This window comes from Symphodus melops, assembly GCF_947650265.1.
Source record: "Symphodus melops genome assembly, chromosome: 21".
Taxonomy (NCBI): Eukaryota; Metazoa; Chordata; class Actinopteri; order Labriformes; family Labridae; genus Symphodus; species Symphodus melops.
In genome coordinates, this window is record NC_136711.1 from 7,960,077 (window position 1) to 7,978,024 (window position 17,948).

At 37.3% G+C, this 17,948-nt stretch overlaps 3 protein-coding genes across 4 annotated transcripts; all 3 read left to right on the forward strand.

The window, feature by feature from the left end:
- The first annotated feature begins 4,101 nt into the window (after nucleotides 1-4,101).
- LOC306817175 (parvalbumin, thymic-like) lies at nucleotides 4,102-5,187 on the forward strand. Of its 2 annotated transcripts, none has more exons than XM_079333848.1 (4): nucleotides 4,102-4,237; nucleotides 4,343-4,475; nucleotides 4,661-4,770; nucleotides 4,934-5,187. In XM_079333848.1, the coding sequence occupies exons 1-4, from the start codon at nucleotides 4,183-4,185 to the stop codon at nucleotides 4,960-4,962; spliced, it is 327 nt and encodes a 108-aa protein (XP_079189974.1). In that variant the 5' UTR covers nucleotides 4,102-4,182; the 3' UTR covers nucleotides 4,963-5,187. The 2 variants fall into 2 exon arrangements, with proteins under 2 accessions (XP_079189974.1, XP_079189973.1); XM_079333847.1 differs by having other exon boundaries at nucleotides 4,108-4,243.
- Nucleotides 5,188-8,533: 3,346 nt separating this feature from the next.
- pvalb3 (parvalbumin 3) lies at nucleotides 8,534-10,732 on the forward strand. The gene is made up of 5 exons (XM_079372177.1): nucleotides 8,534-8,628; nucleotides 9,056-9,122; nucleotides 9,554-9,686; nucleotides 10,101-10,210; nucleotides 10,304-10,732. Exons 2-5 carry the CDS (start codon nucleotides 9,062-9,064, stop codon nucleotides 10,327-10,329), a joined length of 330 nt encoding a protein of 109 aa, XP_079228303.1. The 5' UTR covers nucleotides 8,534-8,628; nucleotides 9,056-9,061; the 3' UTR covers nucleotides 10,330-10,732.
- A 2,464-nt stretch (nucleotides 10,733-13,196) lies between these two features.
- Nucleotides 13,197-17,287, forward strand: pvalb9 (parvalbumin 9). The gene is made up of 5 exons (XM_079334158.1): nucleotides 13,197-13,450; nucleotides 14,477-14,544; nucleotides 14,802-14,934; nucleotides 15,306-15,415; nucleotides 16,861-17,287. Exons 2-5 carry the CDS (start codon nucleotides 14,484-14,486, stop codon nucleotides 16,884-16,886), a joined length of 330 nt encoding a protein of 109 aa, XP_079190284.1. The 5' UTR covers nucleotides 13,197-13,450; nucleotides 14,477-14,483; the 3' UTR covers nucleotides 16,887-17,287.
- The last annotated feature ends 661 nt before the right edge of the window (nucleotides 17,288-17,948 follow it).

Here is a 17,948-nt window from a genome sequence, read left to right on the forward strand (position 1 = left end):
AAAAAAACACTAGGCACTGTCATGCAGTTGCTTCTGTTTAAAACTATAAATAGATCCAAATACACACTCAGATAGTCACTCTTGATTGATTCATATCAAAACATTATAGAAATAAGAGACACATGCACAGACACATTGAATGCCACAGACAAACCGCACAGACTAAAAGATTGGTGCCAATACAGAGTCAGTTGAAACAGTTAGCGAGGCAGGAGGGTGGAGCTTAAAGTGTGACGGACAGGGCTGAATTTGAGAGCATCACAGGCATGCCCTCATCACAGCTGGTCAGATTGAAATAGATGAGGTCGTAACCAAGCCAAGAAAAAAAGCAGGAGCAGCCACTCTCCTCACAGATGAACTATCTATCCTATTCTCTATTCCTCTGTGTCTGAGACACCACATGTTTTAGACATTACACAGGAGCCAAAGGATTTAGTTTAGTAGAGAGTTTTTGTAGAGAGACATTTCATAAAAAGCACTAGAATGGCCACAAGATGAATTGTTTCTACTACAGACATTACTCAAGCAGTGATATCTGAAGTATAAAGCATGCAAATACACATAGAAGGTCAAAAGAACACTATGAAAAAATGGCCTAAAAACAATGAATTCCTGTTACTATCTATAATGTATAATGCATAACTGTTACGTTTTTAATGGTTGTTATCAGGACAGTGAAACTGTCAGGATGTAATACAACACCAACAATAAATGACCAAAAGATCATAAAAGGAATAACTAACCTGAGAAAAATAATTTCCTAAGATCAAGTTCATCCCCTTCTTTCCCATTTAGGAAATTCAACAATATAATAATTAGTTATGTAATATATGAATTACTACACTAGACTTGTTCAATGGCAGCCATAATAGCCTAATTGACAAAAGCACAAGTTATCTGTTGCAACTTATGGGACTAAACAGATCTAAGACAACATAGTCATAAATACAAAGTAAAGAACAAAAGGTGCATGCCATTTCAACAGTGGGAACGTCCTGCTGCTAAGTGAGACACTTCTATCTGAACTACATTTTTTTTTCATAATCAAACGTGACCAAAAAGTGATTGTATAACAATGACATGTCACTTCATAAATCTACACAAAAGACAGTGTGTGTGAATAATTATTTTCCACATGCTTTAGAAATCTCCTTGAGTAACATACACATGTGGACCTAAACACACAATCATTAGTCCCTTACAGTATAGTAATCAAACAACCTGAAATGAATGAATAACAGGTTCTTTAATCGGCACAAAATCGAACTTACCGTCTGTTAATGTCATACTCACCTCTGCTGGTGTCCTGTGCTAAGCTTAGTGTCCCCAAAAGAAATGGAAAAAACAAATCAGCAAAGTATGTCAGACATGTAATAATAATAAAAACTGGTCTCTCAGGTCTGGGTCCGCATGATTTTTATATGTGGACAAAATTACATTTCTCAATTGAGGCCCAGTTTGCATAATGCTTCTCACTGTCTGCCTCTTAGAAATTGGACTTGATTTTTCAGGTACATTTTTCTTTTTTATTATTTGTACAGGAAATGGGCCTGTAATTCTCCAGACCCTCCTCCAGCTGTCTGTACCTGTCAATGAAACTACTCACGCGAACATCTCCCCCGAACCACTACGTGCACAAAACCATCTCCCTGTCTCTATCCATCTCTCCCTCTGTCTGTCTTTTCCTCTCTCCCATCCCCCTCTTCCTCCTCTCTCATCCAACGCTCCGTAATGCAGGAAAAGCCTGGTCTTCCTGAAAACAAGCCACACAGCGTGGAAAGGCACAAGGCTGAGGGGGGCGAGTGTGTAAGGGGGAGCAGAGGATGTTTTTGTCCTTCTTCAGCCCCTCTCGTCCATCCTGAGGAAACCGGGCTCACGTCACTCTGGCCCTGTTCAGGCCCCGGGCCCACACATGCTGCCTGTGTGTATGGGTATGACGCAGTCACAACAATGTCCCAGCGCATGAGAGCTATAAACACATTTGTCAATTGAAAGAGTTGAAAGCGTAACATTATTAGAAGGACACTACGTTGAAACAAAATCCTGTCATAGTTACAATAGAGGGGTCAAAAGTGATGGAGGGTTATGTGGAGGGTCATGTCTCTGAAGAAAGAAGTCTGTAACTCTAACAGCTAACGACATCTCATCTCTTTTATTGTGATCAATTTTTTTTATTTTTAAAAGAGAAGGGCAGAACACAATTCTAAGACAGTAATACAACCCTTCCTCAGTGACTCAACATGAGCTTCTACATTACATACAGTGCAAATAGTGATACAGCACATAGTACATTGGTTATATCAGTCCTATAGGCCAGAGTAAGAGCACGGAAATAACTGTAAAAAAAAATGTCAAAAAGTATAAAAATATATATAAATATATTTATTGACTCAACTCAGTAAATCTTTAACCACTGCTGCCACAGAAGTCTTGGTTCGGATCGTTTTCTGACGAGCTCCATGCATTGTTGCTACAGACAATTCCAAACGACTGCTACTGGGTGCGCGTGAGTGTGTGGGGAGGCCAGCATTCTTATAGAGTGCAGGTCAGAGTACAGGACAGGTTCAATGATGAGGTGTAATTTAGATGCAGTATTATAGGAGAACACGATATGTCTATCTCCAATAGAGCTGATAAAGTCGAAGATACTAATTTCCAAAAGGACGTCAAATCAGGACACTCCCAGTACATATGTAAGAGTGATCCGACACGACCCAGAGAGCATAGATCACAAACGGGCGAATGAATGAGCTTCATGAAGTATCTTGGTGTTAGATACATCCTATCTATGAGTTCGAGGTATTTAAGTTTGTAATTAAGGTTCTTTGATGTTTCAGTCCACACTTAATGAACAGCCACAGTTCCACTACATCTCATTTCTTTTAAGTGATATTATGCGTGTATAGACAAGGCTTCACTCCAAGGCAACTTAAAGAATAACTAAAAATCCCTTGGTTTAAAATCCCATATTGCATTAAATTAAAGCCTCTAGTTAAATATCAGTGAACAGTTACAAAGTTTCATTCAGAAAGCAGGTCTTTTTGTTTTATAAGGATTTCATGGAGAAGCTTAAGTCCCCAAAAGTAAATCAAGATATGAACCTTCACAATTGTGCAAAGAAGATTTTTGGACTTCATGGCTTCGTAGGTTTTCCAAGTATCCGTCAATTTAATATTTTAGCCTAATTTTTGATCAAAGCATTATGAACGATACATTTTCACTATGAAAACAACTATATATTATGACATGTATTCTGTTATGACTTTATTTTTAATTATTGGACTTAATGAATAGCACATATACAGGAAGACCTACAGATTCTCAAGAATGAGGTTGTTGAAAGTGTCACTTCTTTTTGGCTGACTTAATTAACCTGAAGGGAATGTTAGCTTGATAGTATATGACACACCATAGTAAAAAAAAAAATATATATAGATATACAGCACATACTGTATATTTAGGCCTACAACAAAAAGTGGATTTACACACGCTTATTTTTGAATTTTTAAATGCAATACAGAGAAAAGAACACATTGTCAATAAGTAGAATAATTGTATGAGTAACTTTAATATAAGATTATAAGAGTGATGGTGATGATATTTCGGTAGCATGTTCAGCATCTAGCACGGCTCCTGAAATGCTAACAGTAGCATTTGTAATCAAGGCGACTGAGCGTAGACTGCTCTATGGAGCTAAGCCTTAGTGACAGAGGCCATAATAACAGGATGTTTACAACATGTGGAAACACTGCCAGGGACGACCACAAGCAGGCAGCAACTGTGGCTGGAAACACAAACGCAGAAGAAATGCAGGCCAACAAGGTTCCCTCCAAAGGAAACAAATATAATCTCCCTGACCTCCTGTTCTGATTCCACAAAGATGCTACCTGCCTGTTTAGGAAGATGAAGTTTGACCTCTGAGCCCTGAAGAAACCTCTCCTGAAAACAAAAATGTAAAATAACTCATAAGTCTGTTTCTGAACATCCTTTTTGCACACACATCAAACTCAGCGTTTTCTGAAGTGGTCAGCTGCAGGCGACAGCAGACAGAAGGACACTGGTGGTTTTTGACACCTCAGGGGTTTGAAGCAGAGTCACTGTCACCGTTACTTTCTTTCTACCCTTCAGTGGTCACATATTGCACCAGTCTGCAACATCAACCACACTGCAGTCTCCACCACCATGGCCATCACCGACTTTCTAGCAGCCTCGGACATCACTTCAGCTATTAATGCTTGTAAGGGTAAGGAGATGGTTGTGTATTGTTTTTTGAATATAATAAGGGTATCATTATGTTAACAGACTGGGTTTAATGAGATTTTATCTTCAATTTATCTTTTAGCAAAGGATTCCTTCAGCCCGAAGATGTTTTTTAAAACAGTGGGTTTGTCCAAGAAAACTCCAGGAGAGATCGAGAGGGTCTTTAAAATTTTGGACCAGGACAAAAGCGGCTTCATAGAACAGGATGAATTACAGTTGAGCATTAACTGTGCAAATACCTAGTTATTTTAATTAAAAATAATCACTTGAACAGTTTTTATGTTTTTAATGTTTGCATATATTAAGTATATTTTGTTTTGTTTTTAAAATGTCTGTTCTGTCTTTGTAATCTGTGTGTATCCTTTTTTACACTGTGTCATTCAATTGGTGCTCTACGAAGACTGTTCCTGCAGAACTTCTCTAAAGGAGCAAGGACCCTCACAGCAGCTGAAACCAGAGCTTTCCTTTCGGAGGGAGACTCAGATGGAGATGGGAAAATTGGATGGGAAGGTAGGCAGATTGAAGCATGCAGATGTAAATCAGGGAAAAGCCTTCCTTCTATTTTTTTTTCAACATGAATGTTTAGAATTCTTAAAAGTGAAAGTCATTTAAGATTGACCCTAAATACCAACATTTACTCTTCATCGATGTATGTCCTTATCTTTTTTTCCAGAATTTTCCGCGCTGGTCAAGTCTTCATAAATCATACTCAATCCATAAAACTTGTTGTATGGTGATATTCACATGGGTGGACATATTTTGATCATGTTTAATAGCCTCAGAATAGAGCATGGGCTCATCCATGGATCATATGTATTCAAAGTATTTAATTATGTTGTAGGAAAGAATTTGTAAAGTTGAGAAATTACATTTGAAATGACCCTCTGTGATGTGTCTTCCCTTGCAAGAAAATAAATATACTTTTCTCCATGAGATGTTAACATGTTTTCTTTCTTCTGATATCAAAGAAAAATCCAACAGCTGAGCAGACTTCTTTCCTATGTGTTGAGTTTATTTACCACTTTGATAGCCTCAGTCATGTTAAGGGGGGCTAGGAGACAATGATTGTCTAATTACATCTATTGAAACAGATGATAGATAGATAGATAGATAGATAGATAGATAGATAGATAGATAGATAGATAGATAGATAGATAGATAGATAGATAGATAGATAGATAGATAGATAGATAGATAGATAGATAGATAGATAGATAGATAGATAGATAGATAGATAGATAGATAGATAGATAGAGTTTTATTTGTGTATTACAGAGTTTATATTTCTTTTTCTTGCTTTAGTTTTAACTCTTTCCTGGTGTGGCTTGTTTCCCTTGTGTGTTTTAATATGAATGTTGGTTAGTCTTTAGTGTTTCCTGTTTTTATTTCGTAATGCCTCTTTATGCTCTATTGTGTTTTTTTACATTCTTGAGTTCTCTGTGTCTTTTGTGTTTCCTGATTTATTTTGTAGTTCTTGTCCCTAGTGTTTCTTGTCTTGTATTTCTTCCTGCCTGTGTGTGTTTTCTATCCAGTTCTGACTGTATGGAGTTATTTTAGTGCCAATAAGTCACAAACTAACAGAAGGTGATTTACAAATGCCCCAAGATCCCCAAATGGGTGTACGAAGCTCCACAAATGCAAAACGTGATCCACAAATGGATGTATGAAGATCCACAAATGCAAAACACGATCCACAAATAGGTGTATGAAGATCCACAAATGACTTTTAGCATCCCTACAATACCATCAAAAAGAAAATGACTTGTCTTTCACATTTTAATGTCTCTAAAGCATGTTTCAAGTTTAGTTGACTGTGTTTTAGGGGACATCATTGAAACGCATTACTGAGCATTGTCTGCAAAACATGGAACAGGTTTGAAATGTGACATTATGTCACTGCTATGCGGATGACACAGCTATATTCTTTTGTAGTTTTGCATCACATATCTGCTTTGGCACGCTGGGTTTTACACTACAGCTCATAAATGTTGATTGGTGTTAGTTGCAGAAAGGGTAAGGGCATAGACAGTTGAATCAGAGGCAGCTGGCGGCTCTATGATTGGAAGACTTAGTGTCAGCAGAGCTTCAGCAGCACCAGTCAGAGGAGGACTTGTAACAACCCAGAAGAGGAACTCTGGGACAGGCAGATAGAGTTTCTGTGCTGGAACATTTACAAGTGTTCTGTCAATGAAGCACATTTATTTGCAACTCTCTCTCAGATGGCAAGCCACAGAGACTGAAAATATAGGTTACGTCTGTTCCTGCTGCATCAATGGGCTATCAGGTGGAGCAGCAGAGATATGGAGGTAGTTAGTTACCATAAATGAGTTTAAACAGAAGTGGTTGTGGTGGTTGCAAAGCTTCAGAACACCATCCTGATGTCACTTTCAGTGCATTTATAAGGATAATTTGCTTTCTAAATTTACTAGCAATTATGGCAAACTTCAAAATATATAATTGAGAATATGATTGGTGATGGTATTCTTGGTCTTAAATTACTGACATTCATAGCTTTACTTGATGGGTTACGTTCCTGCTGTGAGATATTTGAAATTTAAGCTGGATATTGAAGGAGGGCAGAAATAGTTACAGTATCTATGGCCCAGTCGTTTGAGGTGAGAGACCTCATTTGACCGAAGCAAATGTTGAAGGGGAAGTTGAGTTTTGTATGTTTTTCAGTAGATTTGTAATCAAGTTTGTGAAAACAAATGTATATATATTTCAAAGATTATCTGCAGAAAGGCTGTTATATACCAATTAATTGTCGGCGTTATCATCAATTTGTGGATATATAAATGATAACGCCATTATAACAGTAGTCACAAGATTGACACACTGACCCACACTGACCTCTAGTGTACAACAGGCACACAACAGCCTGCAACAGTCATTGGCCAAATATAAGCATGGAAAGCCCCCTCATTTCCAACCTTTGTTTAATTACATTGTTTTCTGTAGTGTGGGAACCCAAGCTCATGGTTCAGTTGGTAAATGTTAATATGACGAGGATACTGAAGGTATTACTTTTCAATGGTCCCTAAAATAGCATCAAATAGTTTCATTGCCTTAAGTAGAAATGATCTGAATTACTGTAAGAGGACCAAAAATAAATCCTGGCAAACAGTTCTTTCGCCGCATGGTAGTAAACGATGATCAGGTACTTTTAACGAAAGGCATCTCAATTGATTGAGCTGCCTTTGCAGTCAAACTCCTGTACCCTTTTTCAATGTTTGTCCCCTTGTAGTAAAGAGGACTAACTTTTCATCATCAAAGAAGCATTAAATTACAGAGAGAGATTAATCCTATGATAATGCACAAGTGACACTCTTTATAAACTCCTTATAAACATGCCAAAATATTCATAAACTTGAGCTGTTCTTTGAAATAATAATAAATGACCGTAGCGATGCATTGTTGAGCTTATATTTTATTACCTTCATCAGCAAGAATTACATATAGTTTGCAGAATCCCTTTTTTTGTCCCACTCAGTTTCACACACAATTAGATATTTATTTTGCAGAATAAATATATGGAAACATCTGTTTTAACACAAGTCCTGTCATATTATATGTGCAAAATTTTTAAGACATAATATATATATAGATATAATATAATGTAAAAGATATAATAAATCATAAAACAACTAAGACTGTTCTGAGACTGAAATACCAGCAAAACAATTGCAGGAATTTTAGGCTGCTTTTCAAAACTTTTCAGGTCAAAGGTCACATGAAGGGATATTAATCAACATGTCAATGCAAAAAGTTGCATTTGCTCTATCGTTGGTTGCATTATCAGAGCAAATAACACTATGTACTAAGAATGATATTTATTATTTAAAAAACAGTCTTCGAGCAGTCTTAGAGCATCTCTTCATTCTTCCAATATTTATGGAAAAAGTCTTGGATGGAGTGTTCTAAACACATCATAGCACACAATCTATTGTGTAAATGGTAAACTTTGCATTCTGATAATCTGCAATTTACATATTAAAAGTTGACCTATTTCTTCATTTGGTCCATGCTCTGCACAGTTCAAAACTACAGAGAGACCAGAGTCCATTTCATCCAAATCAGCAGCGTATATTATTAGCCCTATGCAATATCAAGCACTTTTGCATAGGTCTACACTTGGCCTACCATTTAAGCATCTTCATTTATGTGCATATAAATAGAACAGCTCTGTCTACTGGACACATTTTTCGACCGACTGCTTTGACTGCTTCTACACAGTGTCCATTACAGAGCCTATGCATCATATTTCCGTTCTGTGAAGGTATATAAGCCTGCAAAAGACTGTCAGTGCCCCACTGCAGTGAGCCGATTCATCTGAGCCATTTCACTCTAGTCCTTAGAGATAACCCGAAGGTGAGTTTCACAGAGGAGCTGCAAACCTTTAGGTACTGCTGCCTGACTCAGAGAGGGGTTCAGTGTTTCAACTTCATGCATTTGGATATAAATCGATGAAAAGGCAAAGCTCAGAGTTTGATTTTGGACCAACTAAGGAACCAAATGGGAAAAGTCTATTTGTCAACCAACTGCTGCTGCAAAGGATGTTTGAGATTTTGCCTGGAAGGGCTTGATTTTGGAAAAATTGGACTACCTTTATTGATTATGTTCCTTTCTTTTTGGGGCTTCCTGAGAGGAATATTCACAAAGAGGACATCTAACAGTTATTGCATGGCTTTATGAAGATTGACAATCACTCCTTGAACTTTGAAAGCTGTATTATCATTTATCAAATTGTATACTGATTTGCTGAACTGATGACTTGTCCTCTTCTCTCCTCCCTCAGCTAAAAATGGCATTGGCCGGAGCCCTCAAAGAAGCTGACATCACTGCAGCCCTTGCAGCTTGCCAGGGTAAACCCCACCAAACAAAATGACACAGCATGCAGTATTATAACACAGAGTAGAGATAGTAGTGACCCATGCACTTTCAGATCTGCTTTGTAAAAGCATGACCATGGATTCTTTCTTTACTAATGTGCTAATCACATAACCATATAATAGTTGCAGCAGATTAGATGTGCATATTTTTATTATCTTTTCAAATACACTGTCAGAGCTGATTAATGGTATTGCAGGTTTGCAGAATTGGCAGTGTGACCCAACAGACAATCTTATTTGTATTAGAGTAGCCACATTAAGATGAAAACACCTGCACATTAACTTCAAATCCCTCTACTGATATTGGAAATGGAGGTTGAGATTTCATGTACAGTGCAGCGTCATTAAAACATTTTCAGGTGTGTTTCAATGTCTTATACAACCTCATCTCTGTCTCCACATAGCTGCCGACTCTTTCGACCACAAAGCATTCTTTGCCAAGGTCGGTCTGTCTAGCAAGTCTGCTGATGAAATCAAGAAAGCCTTCGAAGTCATTGACCAGGACAAGAGTGGCTTCATTGAGGAGGAAGAGCTTAAGTAAGTGTCATCTCTTATAATTAATCTAACGATTCACCAAACCCTTATAATACACAGATTCTATTTCAATCTTCAAATTGCAAAATTTTTCAAGAACAGTTTGTTTCTCCTCAGCCATAAGTGTCTGCACCAACTCTCTCTACTGTTATCTCAAGTTCTCAAGGGACATTAGAAAAAAAAACAGAGTACAAACAAAGCAAGCTTGACATGTCTTGGAAGATCTAATTAATTTTGATGATGAATTTCACAAATGTCAAAACAAATTAATGAGCAACATGAAATGACTGATCAGTTAGTCAGTACATTCATGCATACAGAAATGATGTGTGCATGACAGTAAACATACAGTATATCTTTCAGTTGTAGGCTATTTACTGTAGTACTCAGATTTTCTCTTTTCATCATCCTCTCCAGGCTGTTCCTGCAGAATTTCTCTGCCTCCGCCAGAGCTCTGACTGACAAAGAGACCGCGGCTTTCCTCAAGGTCGGCGACTCTGATGGTGACGGCAAGATCGGAGTTGATGGTGAGAAAAACTTTTTTTTTAACAACTTAAGAAGGATAAGAACCAGAACTCCAGTTGAATGTGACAATTCTTGTTTTCTTTTTCTTCCTGCAGAGTTTTCTGCCATGATCAAGCAATAAATGAATAGGCAGACAACTTCTTACTCCAACACTCAAAGGAACAACTTGAGCCAAGACAAACTCCTCCTCTCTTCTCCTCTTCCCATCCACTCTCTCTCTCTCTCTCACTTCTCCACACCACTTTTATACACTTGACCTTTACCCCTGACCCGACTGTAAACAGACTGTGACCCCTCACTCTCTCTCTCTTTGGCAGTGCTCACCCCTTCGCTGTCCACTATGAATGTACCTGACTAAGTGTATGGCGTGGTTGACTTGTGTCTTTCTCTCTCTCTCTCTCTCTCACTTCTGTCGTCGTTTGACTATGTGAGTTTTTGCTTACCATGAGATCAGTGATGATGCACTTTTATGGAAAACGGACGGACGATGAGAAAACAATAAAGGTTCTTTTTCAGTAACACAAGTCTTAGTCTGGTCTTTAAATCAGCTGTGAATTGAAAGTCACAAATAGAAGCTTTAATGATAGGCCTAACATATTCTAGGGAGTGGTCTAAAAACCTTAACTTTGTCGAGTGCTAATCTGGCAGTTTTATTTAGGTCAAGCCACTAAATGACCATAAAAAAGACAAAAATGTGAACAAAAATGATCTCTTAGGGAAATCCTCTGTTTATAATATGAATCATATTTCTTAACTTAAAATTGGACTGCAGTAACAAGAAAAAAAATGTGTTGAATCCTAATCAGCCTGCTATATTATTTTTTATCAATGCATAATTGGAGAAGTAAATTGCAAAAGCTTTTAACTATAGCCTAAAGATATAGCTAATACATTAATGCTTGAGAGTTAAAATGTGTTATTTTTTTCACTAAATACACACATTTTAATTAGGTCAAGCCCTTAAAGACTATAGAAAAGATGACTTGATGAAGACTTTAGCTTAGGCTATGCACCTTAATGAAAATCCCAAAGCTACTGCATGGTTTATTTTAAGATGGTGTGTCAATTGAGGCTCAACAAGTGAAAACCTTGCTAAATGCCAAACATTTAAAAAAAAAAAAACTAAACAAACCAATAATCTCAAAAGAAGTGGAGAAGGGTTCAAAAAGCAAAGTGAATGAGCCTTTTATATCCTAGCTTAAACATTATCTAGGCTACCAAAAGTTTGAAGGTCAACAGTCACATGATTAGCTAACATTACCTAAAAAGGGGACTTGAATGTGCCAAATAAACCAAATGTAAGTTCTATTTTTAATTGATTAAAAGCCTTTTTCTCACCCTTATAAATTACTGTCTTGTTTCTGAATTTTTTTATTCCCAACCAGCATTTTTGTAGCAAGTGTCCTTTTGATTTTACCTTCACCATGTGTAAATATTTCACAGAGGTTAAAACTAAACAAAAAAACGAACAAACTATAGGCTAGCTAATGCACTCAACATCTCATTAAGATTTACTGATCTGATCCCTGCAAGGTGGGAAAAAATTACACTGATGATCATACAACACACACAGGCTGAAATATACATATGCACAAATAGGATCCTGTCAATAGGACCAGTATACAATTGCATGAGAATATAAGATCAAATTTCTTTTCTTTTTTTAATTGTAGAAATATACATTATAGCCTAGTTTCTTTAACTAACGTGATGTAGGCCTATGTTAAAAGGTTTTGGATGTGATTTTTTTTTTAAGCAGAATATAAAATGATTGAAAATCTCGATGTTAAAAAAATAATACAGTGACTACAATTCTTGTTGAAGCTTTCAGCACGTCATGCCCAAAGTAAAAATGGCTCAGCATTGACTGGACGCAGCCTCAAGGTGGCGCCTGTGATCTATAGCCTAAAGGTGCCGCTATGATTTCAGTGGCTTTGAAGTTTGTTTGTTTGTTTGTTTGTTTTACATTGAATAGCTGCATCTTTGTTTTCCGAGTTCACATCAATAAATTGTTTATTTTTCAGTGTCAGGCTATAAGTGAGCATGAAAATACCTCTAATTTCAAAGTGTCAAAGTCACAGGTTCATTGCATGTGATAGGCCTGTTTTAAATAATAATGAGACTTATTCCCACGGTTCTTGTTACAAAAAGCATCCCTCTCCTCTGCTAACGTAATTAGTGCTGACTGGGCTCACCAGAGACAATGCTGTGTCAGATGGTTTTAAAGGATTCCCTTTGATGATATACTTAGGATACATTTGGCTTGTTATCATGGTGACAACTCAACGCTTTCACCTTTCAGCCTTGTGCAACTGAGTTTCAGAGCATTTCCAGATACAATACAATGCACCAACTCAGTATGGTGGCATAGCCTATTTACTCTACTGTGGAATTACTCTGCCATACGGGTTTGATAGAAGTGGTAAATGTGAACTCCCTCTATATTTGTTGTTTTTGGTCCTTTAGGCTAACTAGGTCTATTTTTCAGGGATGGACAATGTTGATAGTCCATAAAAAAGACAGACAGACAGACAGACAGACAGATAGACAGACAGACAGACAGACAGACAGACAGACAGACAGACAGATAGATAGATAGATAGATAGATAGATAGATAGATAGATAGATAGATAGATAGATAGATAGACTGTATTAATCCTGAGGGAAATTCAATAGCGAATCCATGTAAAATCCCCCCCAAAAAAACCTCCACAACAATCCCCTACCCCTGCTGCTGAGTCATAAGATGATTTATGACCTGCTGTTATCTGAATTTATGAGATTATTCCCTAAAACCAAAGATAGAAGAGAGAGAGAGAGAGATTACATTTGAGATGTCTGTGTAAGCCTGCATGTGCACCTGAGAGAGAGCGAGAGAGAGAGAGCGAGAGAGAGAGAGAGAGAGAGAGAGAGAGAGAGAGAGAGAGAGAGAGAGAGAGAGAGAGAGAGAGAGAGAGAGAGAGAGAGAGTGAATAGGCGGAAAGGTTGCTTTGGACCAAACTTGGGTATATGCAGGAGGCAGAGAGGGAGAGGCAACGCAGAACAGGAAAAGTTAATTGGACAGGTGAGGAACTCGAGAAGGAGGCTGCTGGCTGCGGGAAAATTTGATCCGCAGACAGGTTGGAAACTATAGCATCCACCCCCGTGGAGGCTATATAACAGTGACCCAGCTGTCTGATCGCACCACAAAGCCTTATCCGGTGCTGCTGCTTGAGACCTGGACGCAGAGGAATCAACAGCGGTGAGTCCAACAGCCACACGAGGGACACTCAGGTGTTGACTTTATGTGCCACCTGCCTCCTATGAAGAAGTTTGGCGCAAAATGGAAAACAGCCAATATGTTCTTTCATATAGTTTAAAGGTTAATTTTATCCTATCTTGAGTCATTTAAGAAGTTTTAGATTATTAACCACATTATGATCAGTTGCTAGCTAAGTCAAATGCCATTTCCGCAAAATACAAAAAGTTAGTTCTAAATTTGACATCGGTTGATTTTCTGAATTTGGCAACAAGAACTTTATTAAAATTATTAGACAGATGTCATGATAGGGAGTCAGAGCATTGAAGTCATTTTTGAAATGGGAAAAGGTTGAGGATGTGACTTTCATGTGAGGGAAAAAAAATGGCCCAATCATTGGCTTTTATTTAATTTATAAAAAACGTGTTTTAGTTTTCTTTTTTACCAAAATGATCACTGCCAAAGGTTCAGCTTTTTCTCAATTAAAAAAAATAATTCCCCATTTCCATCCGACCCTCAACCAATGCGATCTTCTTTTTTTCTTTTCTCTTTTTTTGCAGTCCCTGAGTGTCAATTATCTGGCCCAACACAATTAAGTCATCGGAGGTAGCAATTAGCTCTGCAGAAATTAACAGGCCACCAGAGGAAATACAACTTGGAATTTAAAAACAAAATGTTAGCTTATTACCATTTTCAATATAGTCTTGAATGCTTACACTTATTTACATTTCAGCTTTTGAAAATCGGGTTTGTGCATTAATTTATTCCTGAGAGTTTTAAATGGAAATTTGTTCTCATTTTGCAAAGCAATCACAATAAGAGTATTTTCTGGGCTCATCATATTAACCTTAATACATCTGCAAATACAAAACAAGTTAATCCAGTGTAACCAAATAAGGGAGTAAATCACCCAAAAAAAGTGTTTGTAGTGCATGCAGACAGACAGACAGACAGACAGACAGACAGACAGACAGACAGACAGACAGACAGATTTTTTTTTATTTATGGTGGTTTCATTTGACCCAACAGGACCAACATGTCGCTTACCTCTATCCTCTCAGCTGAGGCCATTGAAAACGCTGTCAAAGACTGTCAAGGTAGTTTCTCCTCACACACACACACATGATTCATTGCATTAACATTACAACTAAATTCACATCAGCTTTTGAATCCCGATGAAATCTAACTGTATCTCATGGACTTAAAAGATAAAAGCATGGGAGGGCAACCTCATGCTGTTTTAAGCTCCACATTCTGCAGCTCTCAAACTGGTGGACTTCTGGGCTGGCTCAAACACCATTCTTTTTTGGGGTGGTAAATCTTGGTTGTTTGTGACTGCATGTGTGTTTTTCAGCTCCAGACTCCTTCTGCTACAAAAAGTTTTTCCAGCTGTGTGGCCTGTCCTCAAAGACGCCCCAGGAAATCAAAGATGTCTTCCAGATCCTTGATGAGGACAACAGTGGCTTCATTGAGGAGTCAGAGCTGAAGTGTGTGAAACAACAAAAGTTGGAAACAAATGTTATCCTCCTTGACATAATCATCGGCTTTATAGGTTATAATAACAGTCAGTTCAGTTTCATATGATGTTTTTTTAGCGAGTTAAAGAGCTGGTGTTATACACACAAAGATTTAGTGTGGTGGTATTATTTGGATAGCACCATCAGGCCTCTCCTAATAATCCCTGATGATATAATTCCCCTTTGTCTTATTGCGTGCAATTTAGGAATTAGTGGTGTTATGTGTATTTAAAAGTGTGTCAGAGTAGAGCTACCTCAAATACTTAGAGCAGATGGTGTGTGTGTGTGTGTGTGTGTGTGTGTGTGTGTATGTGTGTGTGTGTGTGTGTGTGTGTGTTTAGATACTTCCTGCAGAGGTTTGTCCCCGGGGCGAGGACCCTGACCGAAGCAGAAATGAAGAGTTTCATCTCAGCAGCTGATGAGGACAGTGACGGCAGAATTGGAGCAGATGGTGTGTATCTGATTTCTTTGATTATAAATCTTCATACTGATAAGGTCAGCAGACAACATGTCATTGGCCGGATAAAGTCTCAGAGGGCGGAGACAGACAACCATAATCTATGTTAGCAAACTATGCTATTAAAAAACTGTTAGTATTAAATTCTTATGCTTTTGCCTCATTTGAACCTTTAACAACCCTAACTTTAAACCCAGTTAAATGGCATTGTCCCTATTAAACAAATTAAAAGTTAGAGAAGCTCTGTTTGCATGGAAAGACTAACAAATTAAAATACCCAGTTTCACCTGTAGTTTTGAGATACTTTGTTAAAAGCAGCTAGGTTTTTTAAAAATATTTTATTATGCTATTTCTTTATTAAGGCTATTTTTTTCTTTATTTGATAAGAGAGCTAAATGGAGACAGGAAATGCAGCAAAGGGCTAACGTCAGATTAAAACCACGGCTGCTGTTATGGAGACTATAGCCTCCGTATATGGGGTGCCCAACGTAACCTTTGGAGTATCCAACGGCCCTTTCTTATGCTATATCATGCTATGTTTGTACCACAGCAGTTTGACTATACTGTTTATGTTATCTTTTTCCGGTGGGACTTTTTTTACAATCAAAGTCTTTAATCTAACAGAAAAGTTTTTCTTGAATGATTAAGTGAAGATTATTAAATGTCATCACTGTACATTCCCTCTGGCCTATTTGTTGAGGGAGTGAAAAAGGAATACAAACATAGAAACATCTAATGTAAAACAGGCAACACTTTACAAATGATAACCACAAGTGCTGCTCTTCATGATCACTTTAAACACGTCCTGCATGGCTACAAGTGCTGTTTGGCAGCACATTATGTGTGTTGTCGACATATCTTCCACATCAGATGTAGTTGGTAGACGTAAGCGCATTACATGCAACATTTTTACTGTAGAGATTTTGTAAAAAGTAAATCTTTTCAGACCAGGGTAAAAAACTGAATTAAATACAAGCTTTTTTCCAATGCTTATTTAGTATAGGGAGCACCTGAAATGGACAGGGTTTATTGAGGATATTTGTTGAATTGTGTTGTTTCAGGTTTATCAAAGTAGAAAACATCTGCATGCAGTCACAGCCTTAAAAATCCTGTCCCTGATTTTCCTGTCCTCTAGTTACGAGCAATATTTGAGCTAAGCTGTCTTACATAATAGGATAAAGGATTTGGACAATCCAAAAGAGATTATTTTTAGTCTGTATTTGTTTATATTTTCTAGTGCTCTGTCACTTAAAAGTTCAGAGGTGATCCCGGCGTCAATCATACATGTAACAGTTCAGCATAAGGTTGAATTTGGTTTCATTTTACTGTCTGTTTAGTTCAATGAAAATTAACAGCAAACAAGTGTGCTGACTTTTATTGTTTAGTGACTTTGTTTGCAGATTACTTGTTACTAATTCACCATGACTTTCTTTTGTCAGAATTCCAGATCATGGTCCTGTCCTGAGATTTCGTCATGTGAGGAGCACAAGTACTTAGATCATCTGTCCTCCCAACACCTCAGGAGTCCTCTGGTCACAGCTTCTATTCCCAGTGATTATTTTTCTGCTCCAATCTGTCCAATAGTTTTAAAAGTGTCCTTGAATTATTTTAATATACATATGACTTGTAGTTTTCTTTCCTCTATTTTTGTCCATGTGTCCTTTTCTGTGCAAAGCCTACCTCCTACAAAAAAATTAGATGAATAAACATGTGAAAACTAAGATCACCTCTTTAAGTGTTTGTCGGATAAGAATTTTGCAAGATGGATAAGAAAATGATGTATGTCCAGTACAGTTTAAAAACTGTCTTCAACGGAATAAAGCACATGTATGAAAGCAGGAAATAAAGGTATCTTGAGATAATTTATACATTGTATATATTCATTCTTTGCCACTTGTAATTACACACACAAGTTGAGTTTGGCTTAAGCTTTAAGGTTAAAGAAGAACATCTTTACCATGATTTTTTACATCATAATTTCATATTACGTTTTTCAAAACAAGTGTAACCCCATATACGGAGGCTATAGTCTCCATAACAGCAGCCGTGGGTTTAAATCTGACATTAGCCCTTTGCTGCCAACATTTCCTGTCTCCCTTTAGCTCTCTTATCAAATAAAGAAAAAAATAGCCTTAATAAAGAAATATACATATACAAAGAAACATACGATGATGATGGTGGAAATGGTTCCAGAAAACTTGTGTTGAAGGTAGGCTATAAAGGTTATTATTCAAAGATTATTAACAAAAAGTTCATGTCAGGATATTTGAGGTTAAATCGGTTTTCAGTGTCAGTTTTCATATTGTAACAGAAAGTTGCAGGACATGAACAAAAAACTACGAGACTTAATAAAAAATAATAATTTGAGGTTAAACAAATTAACCATTTTTGTTTCATACATAAGAATACCTATTTTTTCCGTTTATTAAAATTAATTGTCATGATGCAGAAAAAAAGAACCTCTTTGTTTATAAAGTCAGTTAAAAAAAAAAAAGAATTACACCCATTGCCAAATACCACGTGACCC

Bases quoted from the DNA above. Each gene is read 5' to 3' on its own strand.
- LOC306817175 (XM_079333847.1), top strand. From the start codon at position 4,183: ATGGCCATCACCGACTTTCTAGCAGCCTCGGACATCACTTCAGCTATT. The intron at 4,244-4,342 runs GTAAGGAGATGG...TTTATCTTTTAG, and splicing joins AGCTATTAATGCTTGTAAGG to CAAAGGATTCCTTCAGCCCG. The intron at 4,771-4,933 runs GTAGGCAGATTG...CTTTTTTTCCAG, and splicing joins TGGGAAAATTGGATGGGAAG to AATTTTCCGCGCTGGTCAAG.
- pvalb3 (XM_079372177.1), top strand. From the start codon at position 9,062: ATGGCATTGGCCGGAGCCCTCAAAGAAGCTGACATCACTGCAGCCCTT. The intron at 9,123-9,553 runs GTAAACCCCACC...GTCTCCACATAG, and splicing joins AGCCCTTGCAGCTTGCCAGG to CTGCCGACTCTTTCGACCAC. The intron at 9,687-10,100 runs GTAAGTGTCATC...CATCCTCTCCAG, and splicing joins ATTGAGGAGGAAGAGCTTAA to GCTGTTCCTGCAGAATTTCT.
- pvalb9 (XM_079334158.1), top strand. From the start codon at position 14,484: ATGTCGCTTACCTCTATCCTCTCAGCTGAGGCCATTGAAAACGCTGTC. The intron at 14,545-14,801 runs GTAGTTTCTCCT...TGTGTTTTTCAG, and splicing joins CGCTGTCAAAGACTGTCAAG to CTCCAGACTCCTTCTGCTAC. The intron at 14,935-15,305 runs GTGTGTGAAACA...GTGTGTGTTTAG, and splicing joins ATTGAGGAGTCAGAGCTGAA to ATACTTCCTGCAGAGGTTTG.